Below are 18,229 nucleotides of genomic sequence, written 5' to 3'. Positions count from 1 at the left end.
GCCAGCCCCGGCCCACACCAGTCAGCAACACCCTTCTACCGACACCCTCAGGCCCCAAAGGGAAAAGACTGGAAGAGACCCAAGCTTGCTTCTCTCTTTTATTGAAATATATTTTCTGGGCAGTGCCCACATACCTAACTCAGCATGGCCTCTTTGGCACTGAAAGCTGGAGAATAAAAAACCAGTAACAAAAATAAGCCTGGATTTTTCTGAGTGCATAGTACATGAGAACTAAAGGCCTTTGGTACACAAGAACTGTGGGGACAGTGGGTGTAGGGTGGGGGCTAGGGGTGGCAAAAGCTTGACCCAGGGGCCTCAGGGAACTGGGCACAGGCTGCTATAGATGAAGTGCCCAATAACCAAGGCCAGCATCTCTGAGGTGCCGCTCAGTGCCACAATGAAGGGGGCCTGGGAGGCGTAGTCAGCTTGAAGGCGGCGGAGGGACAGCTGCAGCATGGCCAAGGCCAGCAGGCTGTTTTGCACCCCTACCTCAATGCTGACTGTCCGCCGCTGGGCCACTGGCAGCTTCAGGCATGTGGCCAGGCAGTAGCCCACCAGAAGGCCAACTAGGGGCACAGTGAGGCCCACCAGCACGATGGGCAGCCTAACACCTGCCAGGATAAAGATCCCCATGCGGTAGGCCAGGAAGAGGCCACCCAGGAGCAGCACAAAGCTGAAGGGCTTAATGACCTGCAGTAGCAGCTGAGAGAACTTGGGGAGCTTGGACTTGATCAGCACGCCTACTACAATGGGGATGGCGATGAAGAGCAGGCTCCCCAGGATCTTGGAGATGGGCACGTGGAGTGTTTCATGGATACTGAGCAGGCGGCTGTAGACAGCTGAGGACAGTGGCAGGAAACCAGTGGCAGCCACTGTAGAGATGAAAGTCATGGAGATGGCCAGGGTGACATCTCCTCCAAGAAGGAGGCTGAAGAGGTAGCTTCCCCCACCGCCAGGTGACGAGCAGGTGATGATGAGGCCCAGAGCCAGGGCCTTGGGCAGCATGAAGACCTTGGCCATCAGGAAAGCATAGAAGGGCATGACCAGAAACTGGCCTAACAGGCCCAGCAGCATGGGCTGGGGGTTCTGCAGGAGCTCCTTCAGAACCTCAAGCTCCACTTTGCACCCGAATGAACACTTGTTGACAAAGATAAGAGGCAGGAGCAAGTAGATTATTGGGTTCTCCGAGAAGTGGACCAGGTCGGTGCCAATGGTGGTGGGGGTGTCTTCAGCAGGTGAGACCTTGATGCAGAAATCTTTCCGCTCCTCAATCAGCATGGGTGGGGCTTCATGGGGATCCACAAGCTGGATGTGGAGTGGGGCTAGCCCAGGCAAACCTGAGCGAATGCTTACCACGAAGCCACCCCCTCTGCCCCAGGTTATGGCACTCACATTCTTAATGGTCAGCACCTCTGTATCCAAGGAGGTAACTCTCAGTGTGGGGCCGGGCCCTGGCCCATTGCCCTGGCCTGGGTACTGGCTTGAGATCACAATGATGCCCTCACTATCCTCTGGGAACTCAAACTCCACCACAGAGCCATCCCCAATGCTCAAGTAGTGACTCCCTGGCAGTGGCCCAGGAGAGCCCAGAGCTGTGCTGATGTTGGTGATGGCTGTTCCCTGGGCCACCCATGGCAGGCTGACAAGCAGCAAGGCAACCCTGAACATGCCTAGGGGGCCTGTGCAACCACTGCCCCCTCCCAGGCCAGACCTCAGCTGGGAGCTGGCCCTCTTAAACATCATGGCTCCTCTCAGAGGATGGTGTGCCCAGGCCCTCTGTGGCTTAGGAGAGCAGCCTCACTGATGCCTTTCAGTTGTCCTGAGAAGGGTCCATGGGTGAGGCCTGGCCCTGCGCTGCTTTCCTTGATGGCAGAGCTTTTCCTGCGAAGAGAAGGGACACAGAGAGGTGGCTGGTGAGGGTGAGCATTGGTGAACCCAGGAGCATGGGGACCTGGAAGTCCACAGCTAAGAGATTCAGCAGGGCCCCCTACCCCAAACCTGGGAACAGAAAGGCAATGTCTAGTGCTGGCTCTTGAGTGCCATTCAGCTGTTCCATCCCTCAACACAACTGCCTCAAGCTTGCCATCCCTAACCCAAAGGGGCCACCTACAAATGCGAGTTCCCAGTCAGCCTGCCCATACCTGCTGATTTCCCTGGACTTACCCCCAGCACGGTGACCCTGCAGAGATGTCCTAATATCGAGGGATTCAGGAGAGCCACTTCCAATCCTGTCACCACTAGCCTGATTCCCACTGGCTTCAAGACACAGCTATAGCAGTGCCACAACTGGGATGAAATCTCTGAAAGGCTGCCCAGGGGTGACAAGGAGACAAGCCTGAGGAGAGAAAATGTGCTGATGGGAAATACTGGCTCAGGCCAGATCTGAGAGGCCATCAGAGAGCAGGTTAGGGCATTTGAGTGTCACCTGTCAGACACAAAGCAATCGGCAATGTTCTGTGGGCAGCCGGTGACCATCAGGCCAAAGGCCCCAGGGACTGATGTCCGCCACCGACATGCATTTGTAAAGTGTTGCCGTGGATATCTGGCCTACCCTACCTGCTGACAGTGGTGTGATGAAGGTTCCGGGGGGGGGGGTGCAGGTTCCCCCTCCCCATGGAAGTTGCTGGAAGGAGCAGCAGGAGGGGGTCAGATAGGGCCACATGTCCACTGGAGGGGAAACTTTTCCTCCTATCAGAGCTTCCACTTCTCTAGCAGTCCTGGAATTTGAGTTCCTAGAACCACTGTGTCACATCTGAGGGGCTCTGTTCAGAGTCCAGGGCTCTCCCCCATGTCAACATGCAATCCTACCAGAACCTGGAACTCCCAGTGGGACTATGAGTGTTTCTAGGGGATTGGGGTGCCTCAGGGTGAAAGGAGAAGGTTCGCCTCCTTCTACTTGTCTACTTGGGTCACCACCACCCTATTGTCATATCACCTGCTGGAACTGGGGCAACCAGGATGGGGACACAGTGGTTTTTCATCACTAATGTTGGTTGCTTCATGCCCTGCAGTGTCCCAGTCCTGGAAGAGGCCCCTGCCTCTGTAGATCCTATCAGTCTTTGGCCCTGGTCTCCCTCATCTGAGACTGGGGAGCAGGGGAATTATCAGGTGGAGGGCAGGTTGAGCAATAGGTTCATCCGTGGGAAAGTCTTCACCCAACCCCCCTGGGATACCAAGGCCTCTGCTGGTTTTAAGTTTGGGTCACTTACCCTGGAGGCTTTGTCCAGCCTTGTGTCCCACCGCTGAAGAGGGAGGCAGGAAAATCAGAGGGAGTATGTGAGGAGCAAAGTGGAGGGGAGTCACAAAGAAAAGATGAAGGCACCCAGGACTGAAACCACTGGGGTGGCGTGATTCAGTTCAGAAGGGAGAGGAGGCTAAGGGCCATCCACCCAGTCCTTCCAATACGGCGGGCGGCTTTGAGTCACTGCAAGAGGGGTCTGGCCCAGATCCCACGCCATTTCTGCTTGAAGGGTCGGAAGAGTTTGAGCAGAGGTACCCCAAGGCAGGGAAGGGAACCCCGGGCCAGCTTTTTCCACACCACGGGTCGAGTGTTCAGTGTTAGGGCAGTTGACAGTGCTGACCCGGGGCTTCTCCCTACCTGGGAGTCTAGAAGTTGTCGTATTGGGCACGAGCAGAACTCAGACGGGAACCCGGGAGGGAGGGACGGACGGAAGGAGGGGCGCGCCGCTGCCAGGCTCGCGCTGCCGCGCCGCAGCTGACAGGCGGGAGACCCGCTCGGGCGATCCTGAGGTCGCGGCGGGGGGCCCCTCACGCCACTCCCAGGCCCCGCAGCCACGCCAGGCCTCATGAACGCGGAGCCGCGGCCCTTCCCCGTCGGACCAGCCGCCTGGCCTGAGAGGGCGAGAGCCGAGCCGTGCAGGGGCCGGAGGTCGCCTTCTGCCCGCCCTTTCCGGCCCGAGGCTCTCACCTGCCGCTATAGCCCACAAGCTCGGCGCCGGCGCCAGAGCCTGCGGGACCGGCGGACGCTTTGGAGCTTGGCCCGCCCACCGAGGCTCCGCCTCTGGTCCACCGACGCCCCGCCCCGCCCCGCCTCCTCAGCGAAGGCCCTCTCACCTCTCCCGGCTGGGGCCTGTCCCGACCGGATGTGACGTACTAGGAGCGACGAACTAGCGCGGGCGCGCGGGCGCTTTCCGGGTCGCAGTTGGTTGCTGCTGGGGGCGGTCTCATGCGGCGCGCGAACCCAGTGTGTCTTCTATGATCTTCGCCGAGGTGATCCCTTCCGGGTAGGGCCCCCAGTCATTCCCAAACACGCTGCGACCTCTGGGGGCAGTGGAACCCAGGCACAGCTGGGATGCCTAGGGTCAGGGTTTCTGCCACGTTACCTCTCCCGGCGCCCAGTCTGAGGGCCAAGTCCGACCAACCTGGACATCGGGTTCCAGGCTTGGTTTGGTTCCACATTCCTTTTGATTACAGTTGCTCTCCTTGACCCCTGGCACCGGGGACTTGTCCTCCTTTCAACACCATTTGGCGCCACCAGCAGGGTCCAGAGGAGTCACAGAAAAGAGATGCAAATAGATGGACTAAGGATGGGCAAAAAGGTGGTGAGGGTGTAGAAAAGGACAAGGGAAGACAGTAAACAAATGCAGATTCGAAGGGGATTTGAATGTTCCCAAAGGCTGCAGAGCAATTGTATTCAGTCTGCCAGAGGTTCAGTGGCAACCCACTGCTGGGGAAGAACCTCTTGTCACAGCTGTAATGGAGTCCATGGTCCCTAAAGTTGCCCCAAGAGGAGCAGGACACATCATCGAGAATGTCTAAAAAACCCCCAAGTCATCTCTACTTTTATTTAATTTTTCAAATACATAATTATAATAATTTTAATAAAATTTATTAATTTAAACTTAAACATTTTAAAATTTTGTATTTGTTTTATAAATTTCAGATTAGTATGTGCATATGATACATATGTAGATATACACAGGGTGGAGTTGCAAGATCAAGAAGATTTGATTTATGTGGGTGATCAAAAATATTCAGAGGCCATTGCTCTAGGCTGTTTTGTAGCCTCAACGGACTAGTAAGGCAGCATCCATTTGTGTGTGGACTTGGTGTCCCAGCAGGTTCGCAACTGACCCTCTCAAGTGGGGTTGAGGGGTCCTGATGGAAGCAGTCTGGCACACCTGAGAGGGCTTGGCTTGGCACATGCTGCAATTGAAGACTGCAGTTTGCAAAAGTGTGGTGGTGGTAGGGCTGTCTGAGGACAGGGTAAAGCTGGCCAGAGGGATAAGGGGAATGGGTCTAGTGGAAGAGCATGGGAAGGAAAACATAAAAGATATGATGTCCTAATTGGAGGAAACCTGCAGGTTTATTTGTTTGTTTATTTTTGTTTTTATCCTCCCCCGAGGATGTTTATTGATTTTTAGAGCAAGAGAAAGAAACCTTGATGTGAGAAACATCGACTGGTTGCCTCCTGAATGCACCCTGGCCAGGGATCGAACCTGCAACTTAGGTATGTGCCCTGACTAGGAATCAAACCTGCAACCGTTTGGTGTACAGGACGATGCTCCAACCAACTGAGCCACCGGCCAGGGCGAAACTTGTGTTTTTATATTTCAACTGAATGGGAATTGGTGCCAGGGGTCAAGGAGAGCAAATGCAGTCAGTAGGTTGCTCCCCATTATTGTCAGTCACTTCTGTTAGCTCTTAACTTCCATATTACTGCCCTAAACTTCTCATTCCAAGAAACCAAAATCCATCACTCTTGTCATTTAACCTTTCCCTAAGCCTCTCATTCCAGAAAACTAAAACCTATCACTCCAGTCAGGAGGACCGGAATGATGGAAACACCCTAACCCACTCAAAACTGCTAATGGTAGCTTGACAAGAAAAACAAGTTTCAGGAGACCCCAGCCCCCGACCAATCAAGAACTTGGGAGACCCCAGCCCCCGACCAATCAAGAACTGGGGAGACCCCGGGCCCGACCAATCAAAGACGACCATGTCTCCTGGGCTGAAATGACCACCCCCCAGCCCTAGTCTGTACAAGCCAGTTGCTACTCTCTCCTTAGAGTTAGTCCGGCAGGCTGATTCCCAATAAACCTGCACTTCTGGAGACCCTGCACCACCTAGTTCCACCTCGTTCTTACAACTTCAATCTTCCCTGAAAAACTAGAGTGGGCTGCCGGGGTGTCTGACATGAGGGACTTTGGAGGCCTTCTCTGCAGGAAAAAGGGATGGCTAAATTAAAGGCAAGAGAATGTTCATAGTTAATTTAAGGAATTAATATTTACCCTAGAAGAGGAGGAGGGGCTCTACAAATCAGTCAAGGATATCTAGTTTCAAAAAAGAAGTCATCTGGATTGAGAGAACAGATAGAACAAATTATAATGACAGCCAAAACACAAACATACTTCACATGGGAGACCTGCCACTGTATTATTAATAGGGTCACAGTGGTGACCCTGAGGGGAGTGCCTATCTTCTGCTCTCTAGGCAGCAGCCTCCTAGAATACTATGTAATAATAAGCATTCATGGAAGTCCTTCTGTACAAGCACAGGATGGAATGTAGGATATTTACAAGAAGTGTAGTGCCTACCTAGCATCAGGTCACAGCACCTCAATTTCCTTTGGGGGAACCATCTCTTCTCTTGGTACACAAGGTTTGTATGTGGATGGCTCCAACGCTGGCCTCTGGGGTAGGCACATGCCCAGGGGTAGTCGATCAGAGCCACACTGACTAATGCAAGGATAAGCCCATAATCCAGTTTGGACCAATGAGAGTTAGTCCCCAGGGGCAAGTACTGGAACTACTAGGAAGGTGGGAACTCTTGTTTTTGGCTGGAGTTGCCACCCCCTACCTGTGGGAGACAGCATGTTTGAAAAAGAATCTAATACAGAAAGAATCAGAGCTAAGAGATGGACAGAGCCCATGTCCTGATGACATTATTAGAGCTACTATCACCTATGGGCTTTGTGGTCTGTTACAGGAACAAGTCTCCCTCCTGTCATTACTTATCTTTTCCTTATCCCAGTTTGTTGGGATTCTGGTACTTGTAACTGAGGAGGTTGTAACTCCTAAAGGGTAGGGCTGTGGGTGGGGGGATGACACCCTGGCAGAAGAGGACTGCAGGATAAAGCTTGACCTCCACTTTGGAAAGTCAGGCAGGCTGTGCTCCACACTACCATCAGCTTCTAGACTGTGTGAGGCCAAGTGGGGGGTAAAGCTGGCCCGCTGTTTCCATCTGTGTGACTTTGGCAACTCCCAGCGAGGGCACAGCCCCCTGAGGAGTTAGGAGCTGTCACTAGGGCTCAATCTTGCATTCCCAACATGTAACAAACAGAGCCTGGCCCAGGGCAGGCATTTGGTGAATGTTTGAGAAAGGTGGGGTAGTCACAGCAGTTGTTTGAGAGGCACAGTGTGGCCTACAAGCCTCCCAACCTTGCAGTATGGACCTTCAGTGAGGTTCTATTTCATTTGATCACTGTGGTGCGTTGGGGTTTATTTATATTATTGTTTCTACTTTGGGAGACCTTTGAAAATTTCCATAATAAAAAGGTTTAAAAATAAATACATATGTGATACTGTAATAGTAGATATACATCATTATATATTTGTCAGACCCACAGACTACTACACAAGAGGGAACCCTAATGTCAACTTTGGGCTTTGAGTGATGATGATGTGTCAGTGGAGGTTGGGTATGTATGTGGGATCTCTCTCTCTGTACCTTCTGCTCAACTTTGCTGTGAACTCTATAAAATATAATGTCTATAAAAAAAGAATACACATAAAGTGCTTGGCACAGGGTCAGGCTGGGTGTCAGCTTCCATGATCACCATCTCTTGAGCAAGCAATCTGGGCCCTCCTTGAGTCTCCAATTCCCTGACCCTTCCCAGTCCTGGCATCACAACCAAAGCCTCTCCTTCCTGGGTCTCTCACTCCTCTTCTGCCACCTCTTTAAACCCTTCATTTCTTGACATTTTGCTTGCATTCTGGCAGCACTGAACTCCTAGAAGGCAGAGGCTTGGGAAGCCCATCTCCAGAACAGGACTTGTGAGTTCATCACCCCCACCATGGACCCCTCGAGGCTGCCTAGCTGGTGCCCCAGTTCCTCCCATTTAGGAAGTCCAAACTGCCTTCTCTTCTTTTTCTGACCCCAGAGCATTTCTGCACTCTCTAGATGTGGTATTCCAGCAAAACTCCTGATAGTTTCATGCTAGTTCTCACTCAGTGAAGGGAAATACAACTAATCTGTGAGGCTTTGGTGACTCTGCCCTTCGCAGCCCTGATTTCAAAGGCTTCCAAAGTTGAGTGCTTCAGGGAGACACACTAGCTCTCAGGGAGGCTGGGTGTAGTGGGGAGGCCCCTAGGACTGGTTTTAATTCCCATCTGTGTCCCTACAGACCTGTGCTGTGTCTGAAGGAGTCAGTGGGTTTCCTGCAGCCCCAGAAGGCAGAACTGTCTCCCCTAGACAAGGATATGGGGCTACCAGCTGGGGAGCTGCTCTGCTCACTGCCTGAGACACAGCTCAGCAATAGCAGGACATGTCCGTGGCAGGAGACTTGGAGATAAGGCTGTCTGCTAAGGCTGTAGGGGTAGGTCGGCTGAGCCTCCTGGACACGTCCCTCCCCCCTAGGACACCACCACCCCTGACTCCGCACTGAATGCACTCATTCCACTGGGGGCACCAATTTATTAACAGGTTATCTGGAAGCCGAGTCCTCTGACAAATTGCAGGAGCTGCCACCCACTGTACTAGGGACTGTGACCAGGCTCATTACCTTATACCCTGGCCAGCCAGGCTCTAAGGCAGCCCCTTCCTGCAGAGAGCGGGGCAAGAGGCGGCCAGGTCCCCTGCTACAGCTGCCAGGTGTGGCTCACCAGATGGAATCACATTCAAAACAGGACTAGCCTGCAGAAAGTGAACGGGTGTGGGGTGGAGAGGTTTTGGAAGATGTCCAACCAGCTGGCTGTGCAGTAAAGGGGTGAGCACCAAGGCCTTGTGCCTGGGGGGGTGCTTGGGAATTGGGTGGGGGCTGACTAGGGGAAGCAGCTTTAGGAAAAGGAGATGGGTACCTGGGCTCCCTTGACAAAGTGTGATGAGGCTGGCCATTGTAGTCCCCACCACCAGTCACACACTGGTCACCGGTCACCACCTTGGAGTCCTGATGTGAGAAGCAAGAGAGCACTCCTGGCTGGGTGTGGGGTCAGGACTCCGCCCTGTGCTGGCACTGCCGCTGCCGCTGCCTCCTCCTGGGCCAGGGATATGCAGCCTTGCTCAGCCTGGTCCTTGCGCTCAGCTGGCTAGCTGGCTGTGGTTCTCCTAGGGATGCAGCCTTCCATCTCCAGTGCCTCGGGCCAGCCTTCGTACTTATTGGTGTGCCTACTGTTCTTCACGTGCTGCGGGGTCAGGGGAGCAGGAAGTCACAGCCTCAGCCCTCAGGCACAGGAGACAGAACTGTCAGTCCCCTAGTGCTAGTGTCAACCAACTGTGCTCTCTCAGGGCACTCGCCCCTTCTGTCTGTCTCAATACCTTGATTTTGTCATCTAAAAATGGCAATAGCTGCACTGGCATGCCTTCCTCACAGGTGCAATGAGGGGGGTCAGCTCTCTGCATTTCTGTGGGCCTGGTACACTGGGAAGGTCAGGAGGGAGTTTGTATGTCTCTGTCTTCACCCAGCCCACATGGAGCTGCTGGGAGCTATAGGAAGAGCAAAGTCAGGGGGGTGTTTCTTCTCTGGGGGCTAAGCTGCTCTTTTGGCAGCCTTCCAGAAACCACTGGAACAACCTGCTTATCTTGTCTTGCTGTGGGGAACAGGGTTTGGGGACACCATGGCTTTCACAGAGTTGGGAGCCTCCTAAAGATGAGGATGGCACCTGGGGTTTACCAGCCCCTCGAACAGGGCCTGACAAAGGTGGCCCCTGAGGAGCAGTTGGCCAGGGCTGGCGGGAGAAGGGCGTGCAGTGTGAGTGGGGGTATTAGGTTTTGGGAGGATGGGACAGGACCAAGCATCTTGAATATGTTTGGGAGGAAAGTTTCTTAGTTATGAGTCTTGCCAATGTGAAAGCTTTGCCACTTAAAGACCCTTTAGGGTGAAATTCATACAGGAAAGGGAAGGTCAGAGTTACTGCCCCTTCCTCGGCAGACTGTGTAGGGGTGCAGGGGCAGAGTTTAGGGAAGGCTGCAGAATGAACAGAAAGGGACCTCATGAGATGCAGGCAGAAAGGCCAGGCTAGCTGTGCTGGGGTGGGAAGTGGAGATAACAGGCTTTCCACCCATACCTGCTCAAAGGGGCTCTTGTTCTGCACACCCTTGGCCCCTACAAACACCCAGCTGTCCCTGAAGGCCAAGTCCTTGACATTCTTGCTGCCCAGATCGCTGAAAAGCTTCCTGGTCTCTTCATTCATCCTGCAGCACAGAAGGAAAAGAAGTGAGCTGTCGCCACAGGAAAGCAAGGCTGAGGCTGGCCTGGGCAATTACTTACTTGGTGGCTGGGTCGTCGTAGGATGCCACAAACACCAGGGTGCCTTCATGCAATGGCCGTATGAACTTCAGTAGCTCATTGACATCTGGGGGGAGAGTTCCCATGGAACACAGAGCATCAGGCACCACTGAGCATCCCTCCCCCACCAAACCCTGTTCTTCAAACAAGGACACTTAAAGTAGGGATCAGGCCAGGGACATACCCCACTAAGGGTCATCAAGTGAGTAGAGGGATGAACTAGTATAAGAAGCCAAGGCACTCCCCATGACCACATACCTGTCCTTACCCCTGACTTTTCTGAACCCAAGGAAGTACTCAAGAAGCCCCCAGTGAATGGACAGAGGAAGAGCAGTGTTTCAGGGGAAGGATACCCAGTCATTCTGCTGCAGTCAAAAAGTGGGAGGCCATAGCAGCCACTTACCTCCTGCCCACATGTCGAAGGCCCGGGCCTCGATGAGCTCACCACTGACCCCTGGATAGAGAGGGAGGATGGGGATCTTGTTGGGCAAGCTACTGGGGCAGCTCCACCCTATCACCTCAGTCCTCCCAGACCAGGCTCACGACATGGCATGGCCACTGGGTACAGCCCTTCTGGAAGCTTTTCAAATATCCTCCCACATTCATGCCATCTGTGCCCCTTGTTCAGTTAGCTGCAGACCACCCAAGGCTTCAGTGATTCTGCCTGGCATTTGAAGCCCTCCAGGGGCTCCCAATGAAGCACCCTTCAAATTCCTAGAAACTTCTAATTCTTTACTGCTACCATGCTTTTGTTCATTTAGTCCCTTCTTTGGAGGCTTCAGCTAGCACAGATCCCATCCCCACCTCCCTGGGAATTCTGGAGGGGACGGGAGGGGAGGGGAGGGCCAAGACAACATCCAGATGCCTCCTCCTTGTGGGGAGGGGATGGGGAAGGTCACAACAGGGTTCAACTTTCATGAACCAAACTCTGACTCCAAATCACAGGAAACTCACCATTCACCAGGGCAATGTTCAGTCCACGGCCCACGTTGTCCTTGACACTGCTCATGAGCCTAGCACAGGGACAGCCCTTCAGTGGCACATTTGCTCCACTCTCCTGGCCTTGCAGACCCAGCTTCCAATCATCCATTCCCTCCCCCACCCCACCCATGCACCCCAAGGAGCTCACATCTTGTCCTCGAGGCAGATCTTGGGTCCGATGACATTGGCAGCCCCGCTGACCATGCGGAAGGCCAGGTGTTCCTCAGGACATGGCTGGGGCAGGCCACACTTATACTTCCTGGCCCGTGGCTCTGGGCAGGGACAGCAGGGGTGACCCATGGGCCTGGCCCTGGGGTCACCCAAAGTCTGAGAGGAGGAGGTCAGGACCAGCCCATAGAGAGGAATGAGTGATGACAGAGCAGGGGACTGGTGTGGGGAGGGGACATGGTTCAGGCCAGGGACACTTCCATACACACTCTGTATTCGATGGGGCTTGCCTCAGGGCAAGGTGACAGGGACCCCAGGGAGGCTTTTCTGCCACCAGTTGGAGAAGAGAAAGGAGCAGCAGCTGGGAGAGCAACTGCACAAATGAGCGCATGGCCAGAATGGACTGCAGGAAAGCAGTAATGAAGATAGCACCTGATTCCCATGGGGAAGAGGTGGAAGGACAGGAGGACAGCCTCGGTCACAGGTTGCATTGTGTCCCCACAAAAGATTTATTGATGTTCTAACTCCCAGTATCTCATAATGTCACCCTATTTAGAAATAGGATCATTGAAGATATAATTCATTAAGATGAGATCATCCTGGAGTAGGGTGGCCCTAAATCCAATGACAATTGTCCTTATATGAGAGAAGACACAGACATGGAGGAGAAGGCCATATAAAGACAGAGGCAGAAACTGGAATGATGTGGCTATGAGCCAAGGAATAACTGGGGCCACCAGAAGCTGTAAGAAGCAGGAAGGAACCTCCCCTGGAGCCTTCAGAGGGTATGGCAGCCCCAGGAAACTGATACAGATTTTGATTCCAGGAAGCGGAGTATATATACTGTAACAAATCTCTCAAAATGTAGACATGGCTTTGGAACTGAGTAATGGGTAGAAGCTGGAGACTTTTGAGGTGCATGTTAGAAAAGGCTTAGACTGCCCAGCTGGTGTGGCTCACTGATTGAGTGTTAACCCATGCACCAAGAGGTCGCCGGTTCGATTCCCAGTCAGGGTACATGCCCAGCTTATGGCCAGATCCCCAGTGGGGAGCATGCAGGAGGCGGCCAATTGATGTTCTCTCTCATCGATGTTTCTATCTCTCTCTCCCTCTCCATTCCTCTCTCTCTAAAATCAATAAAGAAAAGGCTTAGACTGCCTTGAAGAGACTATTAGTAGAAATGTAGACATTAAAGGTGATTATGGCGAGGGCTCAGAAAGGAGAGAGAAGAGCAGCAGAGAAAGCTTCTATCATCTTGGTGAATACATATATAATGATGACCAGAATGTTGCTAGAAATGTGAATGTTAAAGGTTGTTCTGGTGAGATCTCAGATAGAAATGGGAAACATGCTATTGGACACTAGAGAAAAGGCTACCCTCGTCATAAAGTGACACAGAACTTGGCCGATTGTGTTCTTGTGTTTTGGGGAAGGTAGAACTTGTAAATGCTGAACTTGGATATTTTCCTGAGATTTCCAAGCAAAGTGTTGAGGGCAGCGCTTGGTTTCCCTGGAACCATCTCACAGTAAGATTTGAAAGGGGAGAGTAAAGTGAGAAAGGAATTGTTAAGCATAAAAGAACCAGACTGTGAATATTTGGGAAATTCTCAGCCTAATCATATTGCAAAAAATAAGAAAGCATGCTCTGGACAGAACACCAAGGGTGTGGCAGACAACTGTTCTCCAAAGAGCTGAGGTGTGTGACTTGTGGGTCCACTCAACCATGTCAGCAGAAGCCAAAAACAGAGATGGGGTTACCCAGGAAAGATCTGGAGGATCCTATTGTCCTATAGCTTAGACCCTCATGAACAGACCAATAAGGTTTTTGAGAATTTTATAATAGCAGAAAATGCTGGCCTTGACTGAAAGGGACAGAGAAAGGACAGAAGGAAGGATGACTCCAAAGGCAGAGTGTGGCTGCTGAGGTCAGAGATAACTCAGGCCCAGAGGGTAGGACCATTCCCTCCATTCCAGAGTATCCCCCCCAACCCCACCACACTGGAGAGCCCAGAAGACAGATCATTGGGCCACAAAAGATTTTTCTCAGGCCTTGAAGCCTAATGGCATTTGCCCCTCTGGGTTTTGGACTTGCTTGGGAACGGTGACCCCTTTATTCTTTCCACTATTTCCCTTTTGAAATGGGAATGTCTATCCTATGCCTGTCCCACCAGTGTATTCTGGAAGCAGGTAACTTGTTTTCAAGGTTCACAGGATGCAAGCAGCTCCAGTGGGCTAGTTTGGGGAGAGATAAATGGAGAACAGAAACCCTGGAGAACTGGGGGCAGGCAGGGGTATCACAGAAGTAGTATGAGGGGTAGGCCCAGAGGAGGAGGAGGCGACAGGAGCCTTACCTGCAGTCACTGAGTTCTCTGGACCTGTGGGTACAGAGAGTTGTTTCTGTTAGCATGGAGGCCTCCTGGGGCCTGCAGCAGGGCAGCCTGGCTGTATACCATGCTGTCAAGGTGGTAGGGCAGCAGGCTCAGAGGCCAAGGGCTAAGCCAGGCTGATCTTGGCATGTTCCTGCTCAAGTCTAAATGATATTCATATGCAAAGCTCCCTGCTCCAGGAAAAGGGTAAATTGGAATTGTAAAAAATTATTAGGTGACCCATCACCAGAGACAAGGTACACCTCCATCTCCATCTCAGAACTCAGCACAAAGCCTGCAGGGAGCAACCAGGGCATCATCCCCAATGTTCAGCAGAAGTCCCCCTGCCCCTCACTTAGGCCCTGCCAACTCCAACTGGGATCAGAATTCTAATCAACGAGGATTGGCTTCCCAGCCGAAGGCTGTGCTGGATGCTAGTCAGACAGACTAAGGGCAGCTGGAAAGAGAAAGAAAATCCAGGCCACCCCCCCACCCACCCTGAGCCTCAGCCCATAGGCCCAGGTGGCCGCCCTAGGGACCTCTGTAGTGGGGCAAGGAATAGTCCCACACTCACTGGTGAAGAGTTGCTGGATGCGAGGGAAGCCACTGCCAGGCCCACCCAGGAGGATGCTGGCTACGATCCAGGTGAGACCCACAGTCACAACCAGGGCCACGATGCGGAGGGGGCCTGGACGCAGGACAGACAAGGCAAGGCCACCTCAGATGCTAGTGAGCTCCCAATGACTCCAGGACCTCTTATGACCAGATTTCCCCATCCACTTGGAAGAAGTGACTGGAGGACAGGAAGGTGAAGACCTGTGGCCATCCAGCAGGCCAGAGCAGGGACTTGAGCTCCTGGCAAGTGGAAGGAGGAAATCGAGTTCCAACTCCAAGGCTCTCGGCTTGGTTCTCCCTGGCAGGTGTGGACGGGCCTTCCAGAACTCACTGCTCAAGAGGGCTCCAGCACTTCCCTAGGAGCCTCCTAGCTTCCTGCCTGTGAGGCTGCCAATATTTGTGTTCCACCCATCAGATCCTCTTTCTCTCCTGTTATGATGAAGGAAGAGGTCCCTACTCCTTTTGAAGACCAGCCCCTTCACCTTCTATGACTTGGACCCCAAGCTCTCCTCCCTGCTTAGGTTTCTTATGATAGTAATCATTCCATCTCTGTCTTTCTCTTCTATTTTCAACATCTCTCCTCATAAGAAAGCACAGAAGGAAAAGCCCTCCTTCCGAATCACATCCTATGGAACCATCAGTTACTCCACAGTCATCTATACTGGCTTTTTCTAGTTTCACCTCTCATTCTCTCACAACCTACCCCAATCTGGCCTTGCCTCCATAACCCCACCAAAACAGCTTGTTGCCTATGACCTTGGTGTCAGCTCCCTGGGTCACCTGTGAGCCCTGATGTTCCTTGACCTCTTTCAATTGACTGCCCAGGCCCTCCTTCTGGAAACACTTCTCTACTGGCTTCCAGGACAACACACTCTGACCCTATCTGGACACTCCTCATCCTCCTTGTTTAGATCCTCCTCCTCTACCCTCCCCTTAAAAGTTATACTTTCCCAGTCTTCTGTCCCAGGTTGCCTTCTCTGCCTATACTCTACTCTCTTTCCTCTACCCTCCCCATAGGTGCTCTCATCTACTCCTGGCCTTGAATTAAAACATCCCCCACCCCAGGGAGCAGTGGCTCTTTATTTGTTTGACCTAGCCTTGAGGCTACACCCTCCCATCCATCTCCTCACTGGTCAGCTCCACTGGAATATATTCATAATGCTGCAACCTTAGCAGGTATGGATTCCAATTCTTGAGCTCTGTTCTCCACCTCTCAGATTGTCCCTCCCTAATTCATCTTCATCTTTGTTATCCAACTGACAGCAGGACTAGCACCAGGCTCATATTCAACCCCACAGCCACTTCGGTCAGTTTCTTCTTTAAGACCACTGCCTCTCCACCCAGCCTCCATGCTCCCTGGAGTCTCTCTCCAACTTATTTTCTGAACAGCAGCCAGTTACCCGAGTTGGTAGAAAATCACTATCATAATTCTCATCTCACAGTTTGGGGAACTGAAATCCTCCGAAGTGAAAGGACTTGTTCCAAGTCCTAGAATGACTGCTTGTGCATAGTCCTCCGTTTCCAAAAGCAAACCCAGTGATCCACGTGGGCCCCTCCAGACACAGACCTCTGGACACCTGGGCCTCCAGTTGGGTCCCCTTTCGAACTTCTTCCTGTTCATTGTGGAAGCCACCCACCTGCTAGTCTCATGTCCACTTCTCCCGCTGGGTTGCGGCTGCCGGCAGGTGAACTGTTTGAGGACTGTGCGCTCTGGAGGCTACAAAGCAGATGAGCAGGTTTGGGTGAGGGTCAGGGATGAGCCAGTGCTGTGCCTCTGCTGCGGGACCGGCGCGATCGGTGTACCGACTTGTTCGTCTAACGACCTGGCTAGGCTCCTGGGGAACGCGGAGAGAAGCCCTTTGGGGACAGGAAGGGCCTCCGAAACGCGGTTGGCTCAAGGTCGATCGTGCCCACAGGAGCCTCTGAGACTGGAAAATGGTTCTCTCGAACGCAGGCCCCTCCCGTGGGAGGCCCCGAGCTCGGGCCTCCCCTCCGGGCCAGGGGGCCGGCAACGCGGGCAGGAGACTTGCCTAGCCGTGGGGAAATGCGACCTCAGTGGGCGGGGGGGCAGCCCTGTCAGGCCGGTCGCCCCGCCCTGCTCAGCGAAAGACGGACCTGCGACAGCACGGCCCCACAGGCCCGGCAATGGCGGTCCGGGGCGGGGCCACAGCCCGCAGTCACAACTCCTACCTTCTGCTAGGACTTGGCCTCTCCGCAGCCAGGTAGGTGGGGCGGTGGTGGAAAGCAGCAGAGGCCCCGCCCCTGACCCGGCGTAGCCCCGCCCGGGAGCCCGTCTCCACCATTTGTTCCAGCCGCCTGGTGAGAGAGGCCGGGGCCACCTGCCTCTGACTTGAACTCCAGAAGAGCCGCCAGGCCGCCAAATGGGAGGAGCCCTATCCGGCCCGTCCTTGACCCCACGTGTGCCCCGCCCCAAAAGTCTCCCTTTAGACTCTTTTGGTAGAAGATTCCAGCTTCCTAGGCTTGGAGTGGTGGGGCTACGGTGGTTCCCTGCGGTCGGATTTCTAAAGCCTAGGAGGAGGCGGATGGATCTGGGGGCTTAATTAGAAATTGTTTTAAACCTAACTGATGGGGCTCAGTGGATTGAGTGTTGTCCCCTGGACTGAGAAGTACCAGTTCTATTTTTGGTCAGGGCATATGCCAGGGTTGCTGGGCTCCACCCCCATTGGAGGGCATGCAGGAGGCACCCCATGTATGTTTCTCTCTCACATTGTTTCTGTCTCTCCCTCTCTCTAAAAAGTCAATTAAAAAAACATGTTTTTTTTTTTAATTGGCCTGTAGTTTTCTTTCTTTTTTATTTTATTTTATTATTATTTTCTTTTGTTGAAATTAATAAATTTATTTTTGTTACAGATGTTTCTCATTTTTTACCCCCTTGACACCCTCCTCCCCATCCCACCCACCAGTCCCCAGCTTTGTTGTCTATGTCCATTGGTTATGTGTACATGCATATAAGTTCTGTGGTTTATCTCTTCCCTCCCCCACCATCCCCTCTTCTGAGGGTTGTCAGTCTGTACCCTACTTCCACATCTCTGGGTCTACCCTATTCCTCAGACTGTTATGATCATTATATTCCACAAATAAGTGAGATCATATGGTATTTGTCTTTTTCTGCTTAGCTTGTTTCACTTAGGATAATACTTTGCAGGTCCCTCCATGTCGTCTCAAAGGATAAGAGATCTTTCTTTCTTACAGCTGCATAGTACTCCATTGTGTATATGTACCACAGCTATTTTATCCATTCGTCTACTGATGGACACTTGGGCTGTTTCCAGATCTTAGCTATTGTGAATAGTGCTGCTATGAACATGGGGGTACATATATTTTTTCTGATTGGTGTTTCAGGCTTCTTAGGGTATATTCCTAGAAGTGGGAACACTGGGTCAAATGGCAATTCAATTTTTAATTTTTGGAGGTAACACTGTAGTGTTTTCCATAGTGGCTGCACCAGTCTGCATTCCCACCAGCAGTGTACTAGAGTCCCCTTTTCTCCACACCCTCGCCAACACTTGTTTGATGATTTGTTGATGGTGGCCATTCTGACAGGTGTGAAGTGATCTATTCAGCTCCTCTGCCCATTTTTTAATTGGATTCTTTGTCTTCCTTTTGTGGAGTT

The 18,229-nt window shown here is 52.6% G+C and overlaps 2 protein-coding genes across 7 annotated transcripts; both read right to left on the bottom strand.

The window, feature by feature from the left end:
* Positions 1 to 94: 94 nt before the first annotated feature.
* Positions 95 to 4,000, bottom strand: SLC10A3 (solute carrier family 10 member 3). 3 transcript variants are annotated; one of them, XM_036271641.1, is made up of 4 exons: positions 3,599 to 3,811; positions 3,210 to 3,242; positions 2,164 to 2,335; positions 95 to 1,881 (listed from the first exon to the last, which is right to left on the bottom strand). In XM_036271641.1, the coding sequence occupies exon 4, from the start codon at positions 1,741 to 1,743 to the stop codon at positions 316 to 318; it is 1,428 nt and encodes a 475-aa protein (XP_036127534.1). In that variant the 5' UTR covers positions 1,744 to 1,881; positions 2,164 to 2,335; positions 3,210 to 3,242; positions 3,599 to 3,811; the 3' UTR covers positions 95 to 315. The 3 variants fall into 3 exon arrangements, with proteins under 3 accessions (XP_036127534.1, XP_036127533.1, XP_036127535.1); XM_036271640.1 differs by lacking the exons at positions 3,210 to 3,242; positions 3,599 to 3,811 and adding an exon at positions 3,929 to 4,000; XM_036271642.1 differs by lacking the exon at positions 3,210 to 3,242.
* A 3,549-nt stretch (positions 4,001 to 7,549) lies between these two features.
* On the bottom strand, positions 7,550 to 16,897 carry FAM3A (FAM3 metabolism regulating signaling molecule A). Of its 4 annotated transcripts, none has more exons than XM_036271496.1 (10): positions 16,786 to 16,897; positions 16,233 to 16,430; positions 14,555 to 14,668; positions 13,966 to 13,989; positions 11,595 to 11,718; positions 11,420 to 11,478; positions 10,869 to 10,919; positions 10,448 to 10,532; positions 10,245 to 10,371; positions 7,550 to 9,362 (listed from the first exon to the last, which is right to left on the bottom strand). In XM_036271496.1, exons 2-10 carry the CDS (start codon positions 16,243 to 16,245, stop codon positions 9,267 to 9,269), a joined length of 693 nt encoding a protein of 230 aa, XP_036127389.1. In that variant the 5' UTR covers positions 16,246 to 16,430; positions 16,786 to 16,897; the 3' UTR covers positions 7,550 to 9,266. The 4 variants fall into 4 exon arrangements, with proteins under 4 accessions (XP_036127389.1, XP_036127390.1, XP_036127392.1 ...); XM_036271497.1 differs by having other exon boundaries at positions 16,233 to 16,312; XM_036271499.1 differs by lacking the exon at positions 14,555 to 14,668 and having other exon boundaries at positions 11,595 to 11,773; positions 16,233 to 16,312.
* Positions 16,898 to 18,229: the final 1,332 nt, after the last annotated feature.

This window comes from Molossus molossus, unplaced genomic scaffold (assembly GCF_014108415.1).
Source record: "Molossus molossus isolate mMolMol1 unplaced genomic scaffold, mMolMol1.p scaffold_m16_p_2, whole genome shotgun sequence".
Classification (NCBI taxonomy): Eukaryota; Metazoa; Chordata; class Mammalia; order Chiroptera; family Molossidae; genus Molossus; species Molossus molossus.
Note: the sequence above shows the minus strand (reverse complement) of the source record. Positions and strands in the feature narration are given on the sequence as shown.

Bases quoted from the DNA above. Each gene is read 5' to 3' on its own strand.
- FAM3A (XM_036271496.1), bottom strand. The intron at 10,920-11,419 runs GTGAGTTTCCTG...CTCTCTATCCAG, and splicing joins GAACATTGCCCTGGTGAATG to GGGTCAGTGGTGAGCTCATC. The intron at 10,372-10,447 runs GTAAGTAATTGC...TCTGTGCTGCAG, and splicing joins TACGACGACCCAGCCACCAA to GATGAATGAAGAGACCAGGA.
- SLC10A3 (XM_036271640.1), bottom strand. From the start codon at position 1,743: ATGATGTTTAAGAGGGCCAGCTCCCAGCTGAGGTCTGGCCTGGGAGGG.